This window comes from Equus przewalskii, chromosome 14, assembly GCF_037783145.1.
Source record: "Equus przewalskii isolate Varuska chromosome 14, EquPr2, whole genome shotgun sequence".
Classification (NCBI taxonomy): Eukaryota; Metazoa; Chordata; class Mammalia; order Perissodactyla; family Equidae; genus Equus; species Equus przewalskii.
Genome location: NC_091844.1, coordinates 14814885 through 14833083, shown reverse-complemented (window position 1 = coordinate 14833083; position 18199 = coordinate 14814885). Strand labels below are relative to the sequence as shown.

Sequence of the window (18199 nt, the reverse complement as noted above, 5' to 3'; positions counted from 1 at the left end):
AGATTAGCTACCCCGATTTTTCTACTTAACATACAGGAACGGCTAAAATTCAAGTATGAGTATTGTTGTAAGGGTACTCAGGATTTGTTTAAATCGGGAATGATAAGACACACAAATATGGAAATGATTGTCGTGAGGGAAGAAGATCCTTCACAGGTCCCTAGAAACAGGAGGCATGGCATGCCATGCGGGGCCACATGGGGAAGCACCGGGGTCAATCAATAAGCAGAAGGAGGGAGGGGACAGCACAGACAGGAGCCTTCATTGCAGTTTCCATGGGAAGGAATGGGCAAGGCAGGGTAAGCAGGCTAAACACGTTTAGGATTGGCTAGTTCACTGAATCATTTAGGTGGGCTCTGGAGTATGGAGGTTGTCTCTAGCTGTCTGGTACCTGGCCCTGGGGTGACTGGGGCAGGGGAACAGTGGCCTAGGGTGTGAGAGCCCCATAAAGGAGGTGGTGGGGCTGTGGGCTTCAGATTGGCTACTTTGCATATAGAAGGTGCACTTGCAGGTGAGTCGTTTACTATCTCTAGGAATTGACTAACCCCGGGAGGGGCAGTCTTTCCAATGTCAGCAAGACTCTAAGATGTCATGCATCAGAAATCCAGAAAATAAAAAGGCATAATTAATACACCTGTGTTCATCAAGCTCTCAATCTTCTAAAGGCTCTGGAAGTCCTGAGATTGTCACTGATAGTCACTGAAGTTTCACAGCATCTTCATTTTCATTGGTAAAACAAAAACTTGTCTTACTAAATTCAGTTACATTCAGTTTAAAACAAATATCATTGAGGTGTGTAATTCAGTTAGGAAATACCAGTCCGATCTTTGATTAGAACTTTTATTTTAAGTCCTGAATGCTATTCTAGACAAAATTTCTTGTTCCCTTTCATTATATATGGATGTTCTGGAACTTTTCTTCAGTAAACAACAACAAACACAGATACAGAGAACAGATTGGTGATTACCAGAGGGGAAGGGGGTGGGGAGCAGGACGAAAGGGGTAAAGGGGCACATGTGTATGGTGATGGATGGCAGCTAGACTTTTGGTGGCGAGCACGATTTAGTCTATACAGAAGTCAAATTATAACGATGGACACCTGAAATTTCTATAATGTTATAAACCAATGTTACCTCAAGAAAAAAACCTTACTTCTTCTTGCTAATTTATAGATACTACGTGAGTCATACTTTCTTAGTATCAAAGTATAAATTTTATTTTAAGATATTAAATTATGCCTTTAGAACATTCTTTCTCTGAATAGACCCCACAAAGGCATCCCAGCTTTCTGGAAGAGGCTCACGTTAAAACCTTCTGGTATTTATTTATTTGGGATTGCACCTTTTACTTGGGGCAATGTTAACAGTGTTCCTCCTGTCGACTCCCAAGTGTAAAGGCCTCCCTGGCCAGAAGCAAGTCCTCTGAAGAGCTCCTGGTAGAAAATGCACAGCAGCTCCTCTGTGCTGTCTCCAAGACTGTGGGGGCTGCAGAAGCCGCAAGTCTCCGGGTAAGTGCTGACCCCAATAGCATCATTCACACAGCACCATAGGGGTCACAGGCTGAGAGAAATGTGGTAAATTTCAGAAATTGATGAGGAAAATCTACTTCTTAATTATGAAATTCAACTTCATTCCTTTCCCAAACCTGTCAGTTTATATCCTGTGTGTTTCAGTTGGCTAGTTTCTATCAACCTACCTTCGATTTCACTGATTCTTTCTTCAGCTGTGTCCAGTCTGCTGATGAGCTTGTCAAAGTGTTTATCATCTGTTACCATGTTTGTTTTTTTAATGAGTTCATAATAGTTTACATCACTGTGAGATTTCAGTTGTACACTACTTCTTGACTGTCACCACATAAGTGCTCCCCTTCATCCTCTGTGCCCACCCTCCCCACCCCCTTCCCCTGGTAACCACTGAACTGTTTTCTTTGTCCTGGTACTTGTTTACATTCCACATATGAGTGAATCATCTGGTGTTTGTCTTTCTCAGACTGGCTTATTTCACTTAGCATAATTCCCTCTGGGTCCTTCCATGATATTGCAATGGGATGAATTTGTCTTTTTATGGCTGAGTAGTATTCCACTGTATATATATATACCACATCTTCTTTATCCAATCATTAGTCGATGGGCACTTGGATTGCTTCTATGTCTTGGCTTTTGTGAATAATGCTGCAATGAACATAGGAGTGCGTAAGTCTCTTTGAATTGTTGATTTCCAGTTCTTTGGATAAGTACCCAATAGTGGGATAGCTCGGTTGTATGGTATTTCTATTTTCAATTTTTTGATAACTCTACATACTGTTTTCCATAGTGGCTGCACCAGTTTGCATTCCCACCAACAGTGTATGAGGGTTCCCTTCTCTCCACCCTCTCTCCAACATTTGTTATTTTTAGTCTTAGTGATTATAGCCATTTTAACAGGAGTAAGGTGGTATCTTAGCATAGTTTTGATTTGCATTTCCCTGATTATTAGTGATCTTGAACATCTTTTCATGTGTTTATTGGCCACCTGTATTTCTTCTTTGGAAAAATGTCTGTTCATCTCCTCTGCCCATTTTTTGATCGGGTTGTTTGTTTTTTTATTGTTCAGTTGTGTGAGTTCCTTATATATTATGGAGATTAACCCCTTGTCAGATATATGGTTTGCAAATATTTTCTCCCAATAGGTGGGTTGTCTCTTTGTTTTGATTCTAGTTTCTTTTGCCTTGAAGAAGCTCTTTAGTCTGATGAATCCCCACTTGCTTATTTTTTCTTTTGTTTCCCTTGTCTGAGAGGACATGGTATTTGAAAAGATCCTTTTTAGTTCGATGTCAAAGAGCGTACTACCAATATTATCTTCCAGGAGTTTTATAGTTTCAGGACGTATCTTCAAGTCTTTGATCCATTTCGAGTTTATTTTTGTGTATGGCGTGAGGTAGTGGTCTACCTTCATTCTTTTGCATGTGGCTGTCCAGTTTTCCCAACACCATTTATTGAAGAGACTATCTTTTCTGCACTGTATGTTCTTGGCAACTTTGTTGAAGATTAGCTGTCCGTAGATGTGTGGTTTTATTTCTGGGTTTTCAGTTCTGATACATTGATCTGTGTGTCTGTTTTTGTACCAGTACCATGCCATTTTGATCACTATGGCTTTGTAGTACATTTTGAAGTCAGGGATTGTGATACCTCCAGCTTTGTTCTTTTTTCTCAGGATTGCCTCAACAATTCAGGGTCTTTGGTTGCCCCATATGAATTTTAGTATTCTTTGCTCTATTTCCGTGAAGAGCGTCATTGGGATTCTGATAGGGATTGCATTGAATCTGTAGATTGCTTTGGGTAGTATGGACGTTTTAACTATGTTTATTCTTCTGATCCATGAACAAGGAATCTCTTTCCATCTCTTTATGTCATTATCAATTTCTCTCAGTAATGTCTTATAGTTTTCATTGTATAAGTCCTTCACCTCCTTGGTTAAATTTATTCCTAGATAGTTTATTCTTTTAGCTGTGATTGCAAATGGGATTTGTATTCTTGAGTTCTCCTTCTGTAAGTTCGTTATTGGAGTATAGAAAAGCAACTGATTTTTGTAAGTTGATTCTGTACCCTGAAACTTTACCGTAGTTGTTAATTATTTCGATTTGTTTTATGATGGATTTTTTTGGGTTTTCTATATATAATATCATGTCGTCTGCAAACAGCAAGAGTTTCACTTCTTCATTCCCTACATGCATTCCTTTTATTCCTTTCTCTTGCCTAATTGCTCTGGCCAAAACCTCCAGTACTATGTTGAATAAGAGTCGTGATAGTGGGCATCCTTGTCTTGTTCCTGTTCTCAGGGGAAAGGTGCTCAGTTTTTGCCCATTGAGTATGATGTTGGCTGTGGGTTTGTCATATATGGCCTTTATTATGTTGAGGTAATTTCCTTCTGTCCCTATTTTGTTAAGAGTTTTTGTCATAAATGGCTGTTGGATCTTGTCAAATGCTTTCTCTGCATCTATTGAGATGATCATGTGGTTTTTAATCCTCAATTTGTTGATGTGGTGTATCACATTGATTGATTTGCGGATGTTGAACAATCCCTGTGTCCCTGGTATGAATCCCACTTGATCAGGATGTGTGAGACTTTTGATGTATTGGTGAATTTGGGTTGCCAAAATTTTGTTGAGGATTTTTGCATCTATGTTCATCAGCGATATTGACCTGTAGTTCTCCTTTTTTGTGCTGTCATTGTCAAGCTTTGGTATCAGAGTGATGTTGGCCTCATAGAATGTGTTAGGAACTGTTCCATCTTCCCTAATTTTTTGGAATAGCTTGAGAAGGATAGGTATTAAGTCTTCTCTGGAAGTTTGGTAAAATTCCCCAGGAAAGCCATCTGGTCCTGGGGTTTTATTCTTTGGGATGCTTTTGATTACTGTTTCAATCTCTTTCCTTGTGATTGGTCTATTCAGATTGTGTTTCTTCTTGACTCAGCTTTGGGAGATTGTAAGAGTCTAAGAATTTGTCCATTTCCTCTAGATTGTCCAATTTGTTGGCATATAGTTTGTCATAGTATTCTCTTATAATCTGTTGTATTTCTGTGGAGTCTGTTGTTATTTCTCCTCTTTCTGATTTTGTTTATCTGAGCTTTCTCTCTTTTTTTCTTTGTAACTCTGGCTAGGGGTTTGTCAGTTTTATTTATCTTCTCAAAGAACCAGCTGTTTGTTTCATTGATCCTTTCACTGCCTTTTTTGTTTCAATAGCATTTGTTTTTGTCTGATTTTTATTATTTCTCTCCTTCTGCTGACTTTGGGCTTTGTTCTTCTTTTTCTAATTCAGTTAGGTGTAGTTTAAGATTGCTTATTTGGGATTTTTCTTGTTTGTTAAGGTGTGCCTGTATTGTGATGAATTTCCCACTTAATACAGCTTTTGTTGTGTCCTGTATGAGTTGGTATGGTATGTTATCATTTTCATTTGTCTCCAGATATTTTTTGATTTCTCCTTTAATTTCTTCAATCATCCATTGCTTGTTCAATAGCAGTTGTTTAGTCTTCACAGCTTTGTCCCTTTCTCACCTTTTTCTTGTAATTAATTTCTAGCTTTATAGCGTTATGATCAGAGAAGATGCTTGTTATTATTTCAATTTTTTAAAAATTTATAGAGGCTTGCCTTGTTTCCCAACATATGGTCTATCCTTGAGAATGTTCCATGCACACTTAAGAAGAATGTGTATTCTGCTGTTTTTGGATGGAATGTTCTATATATGTCTATTAAGTCCAATTGGTTTAGCTTTTCATTTAATTCCACTGTTTCCTTGTTGATTTTCTGTCCAGATGATCTATCCCTTGATGTGAGTGGGGTGCTGAGGTCCCCTACTATTATTGTGTTATTTTAAATATCTTCTTTTAGGTTTGTTAATAGTTGCTTTATGAACTTTGGTGCTCCTGTGTTGGTGCATAGATATTTATAAGCATTATTTCTTCTTGATGGAGTGTCCCTTTGATCATTATATACTGCCCCTCTTTGTCTCTCTTTACCTGCCTTATCTTGAAATGTACTTTGTCTGATATAAGTATTGCAACATCTGCTTTCTTTTGTTTGCCATTAGCTTGGAGTATCATTTTCCATCCCTTCACTCTGAGCCTGTGTTTGTCATTAGAGCTGAGGTGTGTTTCCTGGAGGCAAGAAATTGTTGGATCTTGTTCTTTAATCCATCTTGCCACTCTGTGTCTTTTTATTGGAGAGTTCAGCCCGTTTACATTGAGGGTGATTATTGATGTATGAGGGCTTAATGTTGTCATTATATCACTGGTTTTCTGGTTTTCCTGCATTTCCTTTGTTTCTTGTCCTGTGTGTTTTGGTCTCCCCATTGAATTATGTAGTTTTTGATGACGTGTTTCTTCGTTTTTTCCTTATTTATTTTTTGTGTCTCTGTTCTGCTTTTTTGTTTAGTGGCTACCCTGAAGTTTGTATTCAGAATCTCATGTATAAGTCCCTTTTCTGATGGCCTCTTATTTCCTTAGTCTAAACTGATTCAGTCCCTTTCCTCCTCCCCTCCTAAGTTATTGTTCTCATATCTTATTCCAACTTGTGTTGTGACTTTGTGGTTAAAGTGACAAGATTGTCTTTGTTTTTGGTGTTTTCCTTCCCTTTAGCCTAATGCTATAGTTGAATTTTTGCTATCCTATTCTGATTCTGTCTACCTATGTATCTCCTGACTCTGTGTCTTGTGACCCCTTTCTCCCTTTTTTTCTTTTTTCAGGTATGAGGGCCTTCCTGAGGATTTCTTGTGGCGGGGGGAGAGGGGGTGGTCTCATGGCTATGAAGTCCCTTAGCTTTTGTTTGTCTGGGAAAAATTTAATTTCTCCCTCATATCTGAAGGATATTTTTGCTGGATAGAGTATTCTTGGCTGAAGATTTTTATCTTTTAATGTTTTGAATATGTCATTCAAATCTCTCCTAGCTTGTAAGGTTTCTGCAGAGAAATCCACTGAAAGTCTGATAGGGGTTGCTTTGTAGGTTATTTTCTTCTGCCTTGCTGCCCTGAGTATTCTTTCTTTGTCATTCACTTTTGCCAGTTTTACTACTATATGCCTTGGACTAGGTTTTTTTACATTGAGAAATCTAGGAGATCTGGAAGCTTCTTCCACACATATTTCCCTCACATTCCCTAGATTTAGGAAGTTCTCTGTTATTATTTCTTTGAACACGCTTTCTGCTCTATTCTCTTTCTCTTCACCTTCTTGAATAGCTATAATTCTTATGTTGCATTTCCTCATTGAGTCGGATATTTCTTGAGAACTTTCTTCATTTCTTTTTAGTCTTAGTTCTCTCTCCTCCTCTGTCTGGAGCATTTTAACATGTCTATCTTGGATTATGCTGATTTGCTCCTCTATGACGTCCACTTGAGCGTTCAGGGAATCTGTATTTTGTTTTATCTGTTCCATTGTGTCTTTCATCTCTAATATTTCTGATTGATTCTTCTTTGTAGTTTCACTCTCTTTTGTGATGTAGCTCCTGAACTTGTTGAATTGTTTCTCTACCTTCTCTTTTACCTCGAGTTTTTTGATGATAGCTATTTTTAATTCATTGTCATTTAGTTTTCATATTTCTGTGTCCTCAGGACTGAGTTCTGGGTGCTTATTGTTTTCACTCTGGTCTGGAGATTTGATGTAGTGTCTGATGTTGGAAGGTCGGCTCTTTCTCATTCTGATGTTATTCAGTTGCATTTACAGCCTATCGCCACCAGGTGGGGGTCAAGATCCGCACATTCTGAGCCCTCCACCTTCAGCGGAGATGGCACAGAAATGGCTCAATGCAGTACGAGATGGGGGAGGGGCGTTTTCTCCTGCGTGCAGTCTGAGATTTCTCGCTCAGCTTTTGCTACCTGGTCTCCTGAAGTCTTGGCTTGATGAGGTCACCCTGTGTTAAAGCTTTCACGCCATTAGAGGGCTTCCCTATAGGCTTCAAGGGCCGTGGTAGTCCTGGGTGATCCTGTGGATGTGCGACCCCTCCCCCACTCCTTCCCTCATGGAGCCTCCCTGGCAGTGACTGCAGTCTTTAGGGGAGGGAGCGAAGTTCTGTCTTACCCCATTCCAGCTCCTCCGAGGGCGGGGGTTCCAGCCTCTCCGCCCTTGGTCATGTGGCTGTGTGTCTCTCTGAGGCTTTTGTGTTGTTAGAATGTCTTCTGTTGGAGTATGGTTGCCCCTTTTTGTTGTATGTTGGAGGGGAGAGAGGCCCGGGCAAGTTCACTCTGCCATGATGCTGACATCACCACCATGTTTTTTCTTACGTTTAGCATTTCCATTTGATTATCTCTAATAGTTTTTGTCTCTGCTGAAATTTTCCATTTATGCATTTTGCCCAGTTTTTGCACCAAAGTCATTAAACATTAAGTATAGTTATTTTAAACTTTCTATCTGATAGTTTCAACATGTGGCTCATATCTGAGTCTGGGCTTTTTGGTTACTTTGTCTCTTGACAGTGGGTTGGGTTTTTTCCTCTTTTTTGCATATCTCGTGATTTTCCATTGAAAACTTGATGTGTGTGTAGACTGGTAGAGACTAAATGAATAGTTTTACACCCAAAGATGGGTACACCTCTTCTTCTAGGCGTTTAGTGTGGAGGTGAGTCACTATTGTCAGGAGTTGAGCTGAGTTTGTGTGTTATTGTCCTATAGACACTCTTGGTGCACCACTGGCTTCAAAGTTTCTAGCATTCCCTTTGTGTTTAGTGAGGGGTCTGGGTTACCAGAGGGATCATATCAGTGTTCCTGTTCCACCCTCAACTTGAGGCTTCCCTTGTGAGCCTGCACCTCAGAGATGGTCTCCCCCAATATTCTTGCTTCTCCCATTGCTTCCTTGCTGCTTGTGACTCTGTGATCTCTGGCCCAGAGAGGAGGTGGCGGTGTTGGTTGCTGTTGTTATCAGCCTCAGTTGTAGGCAGGCCTGGTATCCCCACGTCTCAGGATTGGGGCTTTCTCAGTGATCCTGCTCCTCCCAGAGCAACAGGAGACTTTTAACAGTATGAATTCAGGACAATTTTCTGCTGCTTCCCCAGGGTAGAGGGATGTATTCTGTTCCCTTTCTCCACTTGCGATGGTCTTGACCTGTGCCCTGGGGATGACAGGGTTTGCTCTCCTTCCCTCGGTGATGTAAAGCTTTTCTTCCATAAGGAGACAAATGTGGGCAGGGATTCGTGCCTTTGTTGCAATGGTGGCAGCTCCCCTTGCCAAAGCCTGCACCGCAACAGAGGCGTTCCCAGCCTCCTGCCCTGTTCCAAATCTCTCCTGAGCACCAGGGGAGGGCCTAGAGAAAGCCTGTGAATAAGTGTGTATTTTTTCTTGTGTTCTGGCTCCCATGGGTCCTGTACACCCACGCTAGTCTACACTTGGCCATTAGCAATTTGTTAAGAGTTTTAGCTAAAATATTCTCATCAGATATTTGGTAGCCCCATCTTCCTCCCATGCTCTGTCCTCAGGAGCCAGTGCTGTGTCCCTGTCTCTCCTGAGTGTCTTTTCTTAGATTCCAGGCTAGTGAGTTGCCCTTCAACCTCAACTCTCTCATGAGCTCAAGAAAAGTTATGATTTTGTGAATTATCTGACTTTTTCTTATTGTTAGGGTGGGAGTAACACTCTTTCCAGCTTTCTATATCCTAAGCGGAGGCCAGAAATGGGACACCCTGCCCGGAGCCTTTACACATGCTACACCTGTGTGAGATGCACCCCAGCCCCCCGCTTCTACCAAATTTCCCCATGTCTGGCTCCTTCTATCCTTTAGGCTTAAACATAACTCCCACCTCCTCAGAGGGATGAAACGCCCCCACTATATCTAAACTAAATCACACCCAGTTTCCTCTCTTTGTACAATTCCTTCGTAGCACTTAGCACAGTTTGTGGTTGTCTGTTTGTTTCTTTTCCTTGCATTTATATATTTCTCTGGCTCTTTTATTAGAATGTAAACTCCATGAAGCCACAGACCTAGAATAGTGAGCTAGTGCGTGGAGGTGCTAAATAAATAGAATGAGAATTTTCAAGTTTAAAGAAACGTTGTACCAGTTAAGTTCAAAGAGTACAAAAAATAGACACACCTGGTGAAAAGCATTTGGAAAATATGCATATTTTAGCTGCAAGTTCCAGAGTCTCTTGAATATAAAGGAGGCTGAGAGAAAAGCTCAGGCCTGGCCTCTGTGGAGCAGCGTCTCTCCCTCCCACGCTGGACGCAGCCACAGCCTCCCAGTCATCCTGCAGCACCACCCGAGGTGGGGCCAGTCCCCGCGTCCCGCCCTCCAGGCCAGTTGAGTGCAGGGGACCTGAGAGCCAGGCTGAGGGCTTGCAGTGTACACCTGTGTCCTGGCTCTGCTTAGGCTGCCAGCCAGAGACCCTTGGATGGTTTGTGTAAAGCAAAATGAATAAAGCAAGATCCAAAAGGAGGCGAATTTGAGGTAGAGAATTTTTTTAAAATTGACTACACAGAACATTCTATTGTGACAAGCATAAGATGCTTTGCTCTCTTGTGCTGCTCCTTTCAGAATGAGTGGGCTCCAATTCAGAAGACCTCTGCAACATGATTCCTTGATCTCTATTCCAGATCATCAGAAAACCAACCCCAACCTCACTCGGAGGAATCCCCTAAGAGCTCCAATCAGCTGACACTGGGGAAGTGTGCACAGTGTCACCCGGTACTTAATTATCTTTTTCTCCTCCAGGGTTTGAGACAAGCTTCCCCAGATCCAGACGAACTGGAAGTTGCTGCCTTCTGCATGGAGTGGAGGAGAAAACAGCTAAGGCACAGACTTCAAGAAACCTCAAACCTGGACTGTGATGAGCTGGGCCTGCGAAAAACAAGCACTAAAGGGTCCCCAACACTTGCAGCCCTGGTTCAAGAAACATCATAAAAGCTGAGAAATAGTCTCCAAGTCAGACTCTCTGTTGCTCTGTACACCAGCCTTGAGACTCTGGCAGTCCAGAGTGGGAAGTGTCCTTTAGGCTGAATCAACCTGTGGGGACATAGGGTGACACGCTGGGTTGGGTGGGTGTGGAAGTGGCCAGGGCTGGGCCTTGCACAGAGCTTCCCTCACAACATTCTCAGTTAGGGGGACGTCCCTGGACCCTGGTGGGACTGATTTCCTCCTGGGAAGCAGACTTACGTTTGTGGGCTTAGAAGAGACATCACATATAGACTGTGGAGTGAGGGGGAAAACCATGTAAGTGCCATTAGCTTAGCCTTTATTAAGATGTTGCAAAGTAGGAAGAGTTCCAGAATGTTCTGTAGGGAGCCAGGAACTGAAAGATGTGTAGGTAAGATTGGGAAGGTCAGTCAGAGCTCACCTTGCTCGGGTAATTAGGCACTATTCAAATTCTCAGGGTCTGAGGACACTGAGGTTGTGTTAGTAGGGAATAGGATGCAGGGGCTGCGAGTCTGCAGACCCTGAGCTGTGCTTTGGTGAAGCTGCATTTACCATTTGGGATGGAGAGGAACAGTAGGGAGTTAAGGTCTTTCCAGAATCAGTGGGAATTTTTCAGTTCTCTGCATCTTTCACACAGCCTACTTGGTAAAGGAACGAGGAAAAGGAGAGTGAGGCAACCAATGACCTTCACCTCAGGTGCTGAACTGTCGGGGGCCAGGAGCTGAGAACTGAGTCTGGGGGAGGGGCACGCGGCCAGGGACTGGGAACACCGGCTGGGAGCGGGGATGCCCCAGAGGCGGGGTGGCTTGCTTTTTGGGGGGCACCATGCAAGTCTCTTGGATTCTGGTGCAGCCCTCAGGGTGGAGGGGCTGACACTGGATGAGATTGAATTTCCCACAACCCAGGGGGATTGTGGCTCAGATTTACAGTAAATAAAAACAGGGATTTTTTTCCACACTTTTTTTTTAGGATGCTATTTGATGAGTTTTGCCTTATATATTCCCATGAAACTGTCACCACAATTGAAATAATGAATGTATGCACTGCCCCCAAAAGTGTCCTCACTTCCTCCAGCCCCTCTGTGCCTCCCCCCAGGTCCCTACAATGACTGATCTGCTCTGTCACTTAAAGATTAGTTTGCATTTTTGAGGATTTTTATAAAAATGGAATCATACAATAGACATTCTTATTTTCCCCTCTGGCTTCTTTCTTTCAGCATAATTATTTCCAGATTTAATCATGTTGCTACAGATGCCAGTGATTCACTCCATTTCATTGCCTGGTAGTATTTCATTACATGGCTATAGGACAATTTGTTTATTCATTCCCTTGTTGATGGACATTTGAGTTGCTTGCAGTTTGGGGCTGTCACAAATAAATCTGCTATGAACATGTCGTGTAAGTCCTTGTACAGACAAATGCTTCCAATTCTTCAGGAAACTTTCTAGGAGTGGAATGGCTGGATAGAGGTGTAAGTGAATGTTTAACATTTAAGGAAACTGTCAAATTGTTTTCAGAGTGTGTGTGCCATTTAACATCCCCACCAGCTGAGTATGAGACTTGCACTTGCTCCACATCCTCACCAGCAGTTGGTGGCGTCAGTCTTTTTCATCTCAGCCCTTGTAATAGGTGAGCAGTGGTATCTCATTGTGGTTTTGATTTGCATTTCCCAAAGGACTAATGATATTGACATCTTCTCATGTATTTATTTGTTATCTATATATCTTCCTTGCTGAAGTGTTTTTTCAAATTTATCTATTCCTTATTCTGTTTTTTTTTTTTGTTTTTCTCATCTTTGAATTTTGAGAGTTCTTTATATATTCTGGATTCAGGTTCTTTGTCAAGTATGTGATTGCAAGTATTTTCTAGTCTGTAGCTTGTCTTTTCATTCATTTAACAGTGTCTTTTAATTTTTAAGTACAATTTATCTTCTTTTTGGTTTATGGATCATGCTTTTTGTACCCTAAGAACTCTTTGCCAAACTTAGGTCACAAGATTTTCTCCTACATTTTCTTCTAAAAAATCGATAGTTTTACATTTTACACTTACATATATAACACATTTTGAATTAATTTTTTTTAAGTGGGAGGAAAGGTTCAGTTTTGTTCATTTGTTTGTTTATGAATGTCCAAGTGTTCCAACACTATTTGTTGACAAGACTACCTTTTTTGCATCAAGATGCATTTGCACCATTGACAAAAACAACTGATCGTATTTGTGCAGATCTGTTTCTGAAATCTCTATTCTCTTTCATTGATCTATATATCTATCCTTTTGAGAATATCGCACTGTCTTAACTCCTGTAGGCTTATAGTAAGCTTTAAAATCCAGTAGTGTGAGTCCTCCAACTTTGTCCTTCTTTTGCAAAGTCATCTTGGCTGGGGCTGGCCCAGTGGCACAGCAGTTAAGTTCGCACATTCCGCTTCTTGGCGGCCCAGGGTTCTCCGGTTCGGATCCCGGGTGTGGACATGGCACCGCGTGGCAAGCCATGCTGGGGTAGGCATCCCGCATATGAGGTAGAGGAGGATGGGCACAGCTGTTAGCTCAGGGCCAGTCTTCCTCAGCAGGTAGAGGAGGATTGGCAACAGTTGGCTCAGGGCTAATCTTCCTCAAAACAAAAAATCATTTTGGCTATTCTATTTTTTGCCTTTTGTATACATTTTAGAATCAGCTCATCTGCATCTCCAAAAAAATCGTGCTGGGATTTTTATTGGAATTGTATTAAATCTATATGTTGGTTTAGGGAGAACAGACATCTTAACTATGGCAAGACTTCTAATCCATGAGTACAGTACATTTCTCCAGCATTTTGTAGTTTTTAGCATAGGGTCCTACATGTTTTGTATATTTCTACCTAAGTATTTCACTTTTTGAAGTTGTTGTAAATGGTACCATTTTGAAAATTTTTGTTTCCAAATTTTTATTACTAGTATACAGAAATATGATTGATTTTTTTTCCTGAGGAAGATTATCCCTGAGCTAACATCTGTGCCAATATTCTTCTACTTTATATGTGGGTCACAGTGTGGCTGACGAGTGGTGTAGGCAGGTCTGTGCTGGGATCCGAACCCGCGAACCAGGCTGCCAAAGCAGAATGCACCAGCTTAACTAATATGCCCCAGGGCTGGCCCCTTGATTGATTTTTTTTTAATGTCGATCTTATATTTTGCTACCTTCTTAAACTCACTTATTGCTTCTAGAATTTTTTTTTTTGTACACTCCTTAAGATTTTCTATGTAGGGGTGGGGCCGAGTGGTTGAGTTTGTGCACTCCACTGCGGCAGCCCAGGGTTTCACTGGTTCGGATCCTGGGCGCAGACATGGCACCACTCATCAAGCCATGCTGAGGTGGTGTCCCACATGCCACAACTAGAGGGACCCACAACTAAAAATATAAAGCTATGTACCAGGGGGGCTTTGGGGAGAAAAAGGAAAAAATAAAATCTTTAAAAAAAAAGAAAAGATTTCCTATGTAGGTGTTACTATCATTTGTGAATAGGTAAGGTTTTATTTCTTTCTTTCTAATCAGTATGCCTTTTATTTATTTTCCTTGTCCATTTTGCTGGCTAGAACTTCCAATGTAATGCCGAAGACAGGGAGTGAGAGTGGACAGCCTTGCCTTGTTAGGGGCAGAGCATTCAGTCTTTCACCAGTAAGTATAATTCTAACTGTAGGCTTTTTTGGTGAATGCTTTATATTAGGTTAAGAAAGTTCCCCTCTATCTTTACGTTTGAGAATTTTTATCATAAATGGATGTTAAATATTGTTAAATGTCAGACGCCGTCCTGCAACTGCTGCAGCCCAGCAACACAGTCGGGGCACACGAAGCACGGGAGTTTGCAAAGCCACCCCTGCAGGGACGGCCGAGGGTCCTCCTTGCTCAAACGGCTGTTACTAGTTGCTGTATTGGCTCTCTTCATGACACTTGTGCTTACCCAGGGGAATCTGCTGGGAAAGGTGAATCCCACTGTAAGAGACAAGAAAGACCCTCTTCTGACTAACACTCCTTCAACATCCCCAGGGCCCTGCCGAAGAAAGAGGGACATTCAGCTGGGATATCGGGGAAGACCCTTCCCAAACAAATGTGGGCCTATCCCCTTGCCTTCCCCTATAGTCATTGCAGACAGAGAAATACCCCGGGCTATTAAGGTAGAAGGACGCTGGCGGTACCCTCCCCCCCCCCCCACCCATCCCCGAGGGAACAGGGCTATGCAGAGGTTACCTCCCACACCTAAATCCACTCTAAACATAGAACAATGGCTGTTGGAAGTAAGTAAGAAATACAGATGGGACTATGATGACACGTGGGGGAGCTGGAAAGAAATAGATGGAAAGAGGGTTAAAGGGTCAGATGTCTCAGTGTGGGAGTTATATAAGAGGATGTGGGGACCTGTATGTGCCTGGTCTAAACGTACCTTGGCTCACCTTTGCCCCAAGGCTTGTTCCATCCTCCAACATAACCTGAGTCTCGCCCCCTACAAAGAATACTGTAGAGATCTATAAATATTAACTGCACTCATCCAGAAAATGAAAAGAACAGCTCTTTCCCAGGACTGAATAAGGGAAGTAACCTTTAGAAACTGCTGATGACCCAGATAAATTAAGGAAGGAAAATGATATCATGGGGAAAAATCAAGCTACTTCAGGGGAGAAAATAGATATATCCCAGACGCTTGTGTAATCCTCAAAATATATATAAACACACTCTTGACAATAAAGCCTTCAGACATGCTTCCACCAACTCGGACTACAGTCTCAATCTCTTCACCGACGCCATGCATCACTCAGGAACCTGGACTCTGTTGGAGCTGGACTCCGACAGTTAAATGCTTTTTATGCATCAATTAATATGACTGTATGAGCTTTTGTTTTCTTTTGCTTTTGTTTGTTAATATCCTAGATTACACTGATCATTTTTCAAATGTTGAACCAACCTTGCATTCCTGGGTTAAACCCACTTCGTCATGACCTGTTATTCTTTTGATATATTGTTAGATTCTATTTGGTAATATTTTTGTTGAGGATTTTTTTGTCTGTGCTCATGTGGCATATTGGACTATAGTTTTATTCTCCTGTACTGTCTTTGTCTGGTTTTGGTACTAGGGTAATACTGGCCTCGTGAAATGAGTTGAGAAGTGTTCCCTTCTATTTTCTGGCAGAGAATTGGTGTTATTTCTTTTTAAAATGTTTGATACAATTCACCAGTGATATTGTATGGACCTGGTGTTTTCTTCAGAGAAGATTTTTCATTAGAAATTTCATTTCAAAATAGGGATAGGATATTCAAGGTAAATATGGGTTGTGGAGTTCAAGGAATTAGCATCTTTTTTTTTTTTTGGGCTGGGAAAGCTTCACCCTGAGCTGACATCTGTTGCCAATCTTTCTCTCTCTCTCTCTCCTTTTTCTTTTTTCTCCTTCCCAAAGCCCCAGTACATAGTTGTATATTCTAGTTGTAAGCCCTTCTAGTGCTGTGTGAGCCGCTGCCACAGCATGGCTACTGACAGACGAGTGGTGTGGTTCCGTGCCCAGGAACTGAACCCAGGCTGCCAAAGTGGAGCACGCTGAATTTTAACTACTAGTCATAAAGGCTGGCTCTATCTATTATTTTTAAGGTCAAACTTATTGGCATAATGTTGTTCATAACATATGCTTTTTATCCTTTTAATATCTGTAGAATCTGTATGTATGTCACTTCTCTCACTCCTGATATTGGTAATTTGTCTTCACTCTTTTTTCCTTGATCAGTCTGTGCAGAGGTTTCTCAACATTATTTATCTTTTTAAATAACCAGCTTTTGGTTTTGCTAGCTTTCTCTCTTAGATTTGTTTTCTATTTCACGGATTCCTTCTTTTATCTTTAATATTTCTTTTCTTCTCATAACTTCAGGTTTAATCTGCTCTTCTTTTTCACGTGTCTGGATGTGGAAGGCAGAGTCATGGTTTGTGACGTTCTTCTTTTCTAATTTAGGCTTTTACTGCTGCACATTTCTCAGCACTACTTGAGCCTCATCTCGCCAATTTTGATTTTTCTTCCTTTCTCATTACATGCTGTAATTTCCTTCTTGAATTCTCTGTTGACCCATGGACTGTTTGGTACTGTGCTACTTAGTTTCAAAGCACTTTGGGGAATTTCCAGAAATTTTTCTGTTTTGATTTCTGATTTAATTCCTTTGTGGTAAAACAAAAGTACTCTATATTTCTTGACTCCTTTTAAATTTATTGAAACGTTTTTTATGACCTGGGTTATAGTGTGTCTTGAAACATGTTCCATGTAAACTAGAAAGGAAAGTGCATTTTGCTGTTAAGAGGTGGCGTGTTCTGTAAACACCAGTTAGGTCAAATTGAGTGACGCTGTTACTCAAGTCTTTGATGTCCTTACTGATTTTCATTCTACTTGTTCTGTCAATTTTGAGAGTATTGAAATCTGAAACTATAATTGTGAATTTGCCTATTTTACAGTTCTATCAGAGTTGTTTCATTTATTTTGAAGCTCTGTTATTAGGTGCATAAAACATTTATGTCCTTTTGAAGATTGAATCCTTTATCATTGTGAAATGATCCTCTTCATTCCTGACAATATTATTTGCTCTGGATTTCCTTTGATCCTTTTTTTGTATTTCCCAAGCTTACTTAACTTTTCGAACATGTGGGATACAGTTTAATAATTCTTTTAATGTCTTTGTCTCTACAAATTTTTACATCTGTGTCAGTTCTGGGTTGCTTTCAATAGATCCATTTTCCTCCTCATTATGGGCCATATTTCCTGCTTCTTTGCATGCCTGGTAATTCTGTACTGTGTGCCAGACATTGTGATTTTGCCTTGTTGGGTGCTGGCTATTTCTGTGTTCCTATAAATATTCTTAAATTTGTTCTGGGAGACAGTTAAGTTGCTTGGAAACAGTTTAATATTTTCTGTCTTGCTTTTAAGATTTGTTAAGTGGGACTACAGTAGAGTTCAGTCTAAGGTGAAATTTTCCCCACCTCTGAGGCAAAACCCTTCTGTGTACTCAACCCAGTACTTTGTGAATCACGAGGTTTTCCATTCTGTCTGGTGAGAATAGATGCTATCCTTGGCCCTGTGTTAGCACCAGGCACAATTACTTCTAATCCTTTCAGATGGTTCTTTTCCCAGCCTCTGGTAGTTTCCTCACACACATGCATTTATCTCTTGAGACTTCTGCAGATCCCCAGAGTTCTCTTTCTGTGCAGCTGTCTCCTCTCTAGTGCTCTGTCCTGCAAACTTTAGCTGCCTCAGTTTCTCTGTTCTTTCAGATCTGTCTCCTTAATTAAGGAAATTTTCAGGCTCCTCCTGGGTACCTTCTCCCTGCATACTTTTCTTGCTTCTTTGCATGCCTGGTAATCTTTGATTAGATGCCAGCCATTGTGAATTTTAGCTTGATATGTGCTGGAAAGATTTGCATCCTTATAAATATTCTTGAACTCTGTTCTAGGATGCAGTTGATTTATCTAGAAATAGTTTGATCCTTTCAAGTCTTGCTTTAAGGGGTTTTTTTGGTGGAATCAGACCAGCATTTCTAGGATTGATTTTGCCTCACTTCTGAGACAGTACTTTCTGAATACCCCACTGGTGTCTCATTACTTAGAAGGTTTACCCACTCTGGTTGGTGGAAACGCAAACTGGGAAGACAGCCCTGTGTAAGTTCTGGGAAGTCTCTCCTCTCGTCCTTTTCCTGACTTCAGGTAGTTTTTCATACACATGTGCTGATCAGTACTTAGCTGTAGACTTGAGGAGGACCCTTTGTGGCTCTCCAGGTTTCTCTCTGTGCATCTCTCACCTTCTCATACTCTGCCCTGCCAACTCTAGCCACCTTGTGCTC

At 41.2% G+C, this 18199-nt stretch overlaps 1 protein-coding gene across 1 annotated transcript in view; it reads left to right on the top strand.

Moving 5' to 3' along the window:
• The window catches only part of LOC103544047 (uncharacterized), a 31383-nt gene extending 17559 nt beyond the window's left edge, over window positions 1-13824 (top strand). The window contains exons 6-7 of the mRNA XM_070573614.1: window positions 1390-1507; window positions 10163-13824. Of these exons, the coding sequence (XP_070429715.1) occupies window positions 1390-1507; window positions 10163-10351 (307 nt within the window). The 3' untranslated portion in view covers window positions 10352-13824. The remainder of the gene's footprint in view (window positions 1-1389; window positions 1508-10162) is intronic.
• Window positions 13825-18199: the final 4375 nt, after the last annotated feature.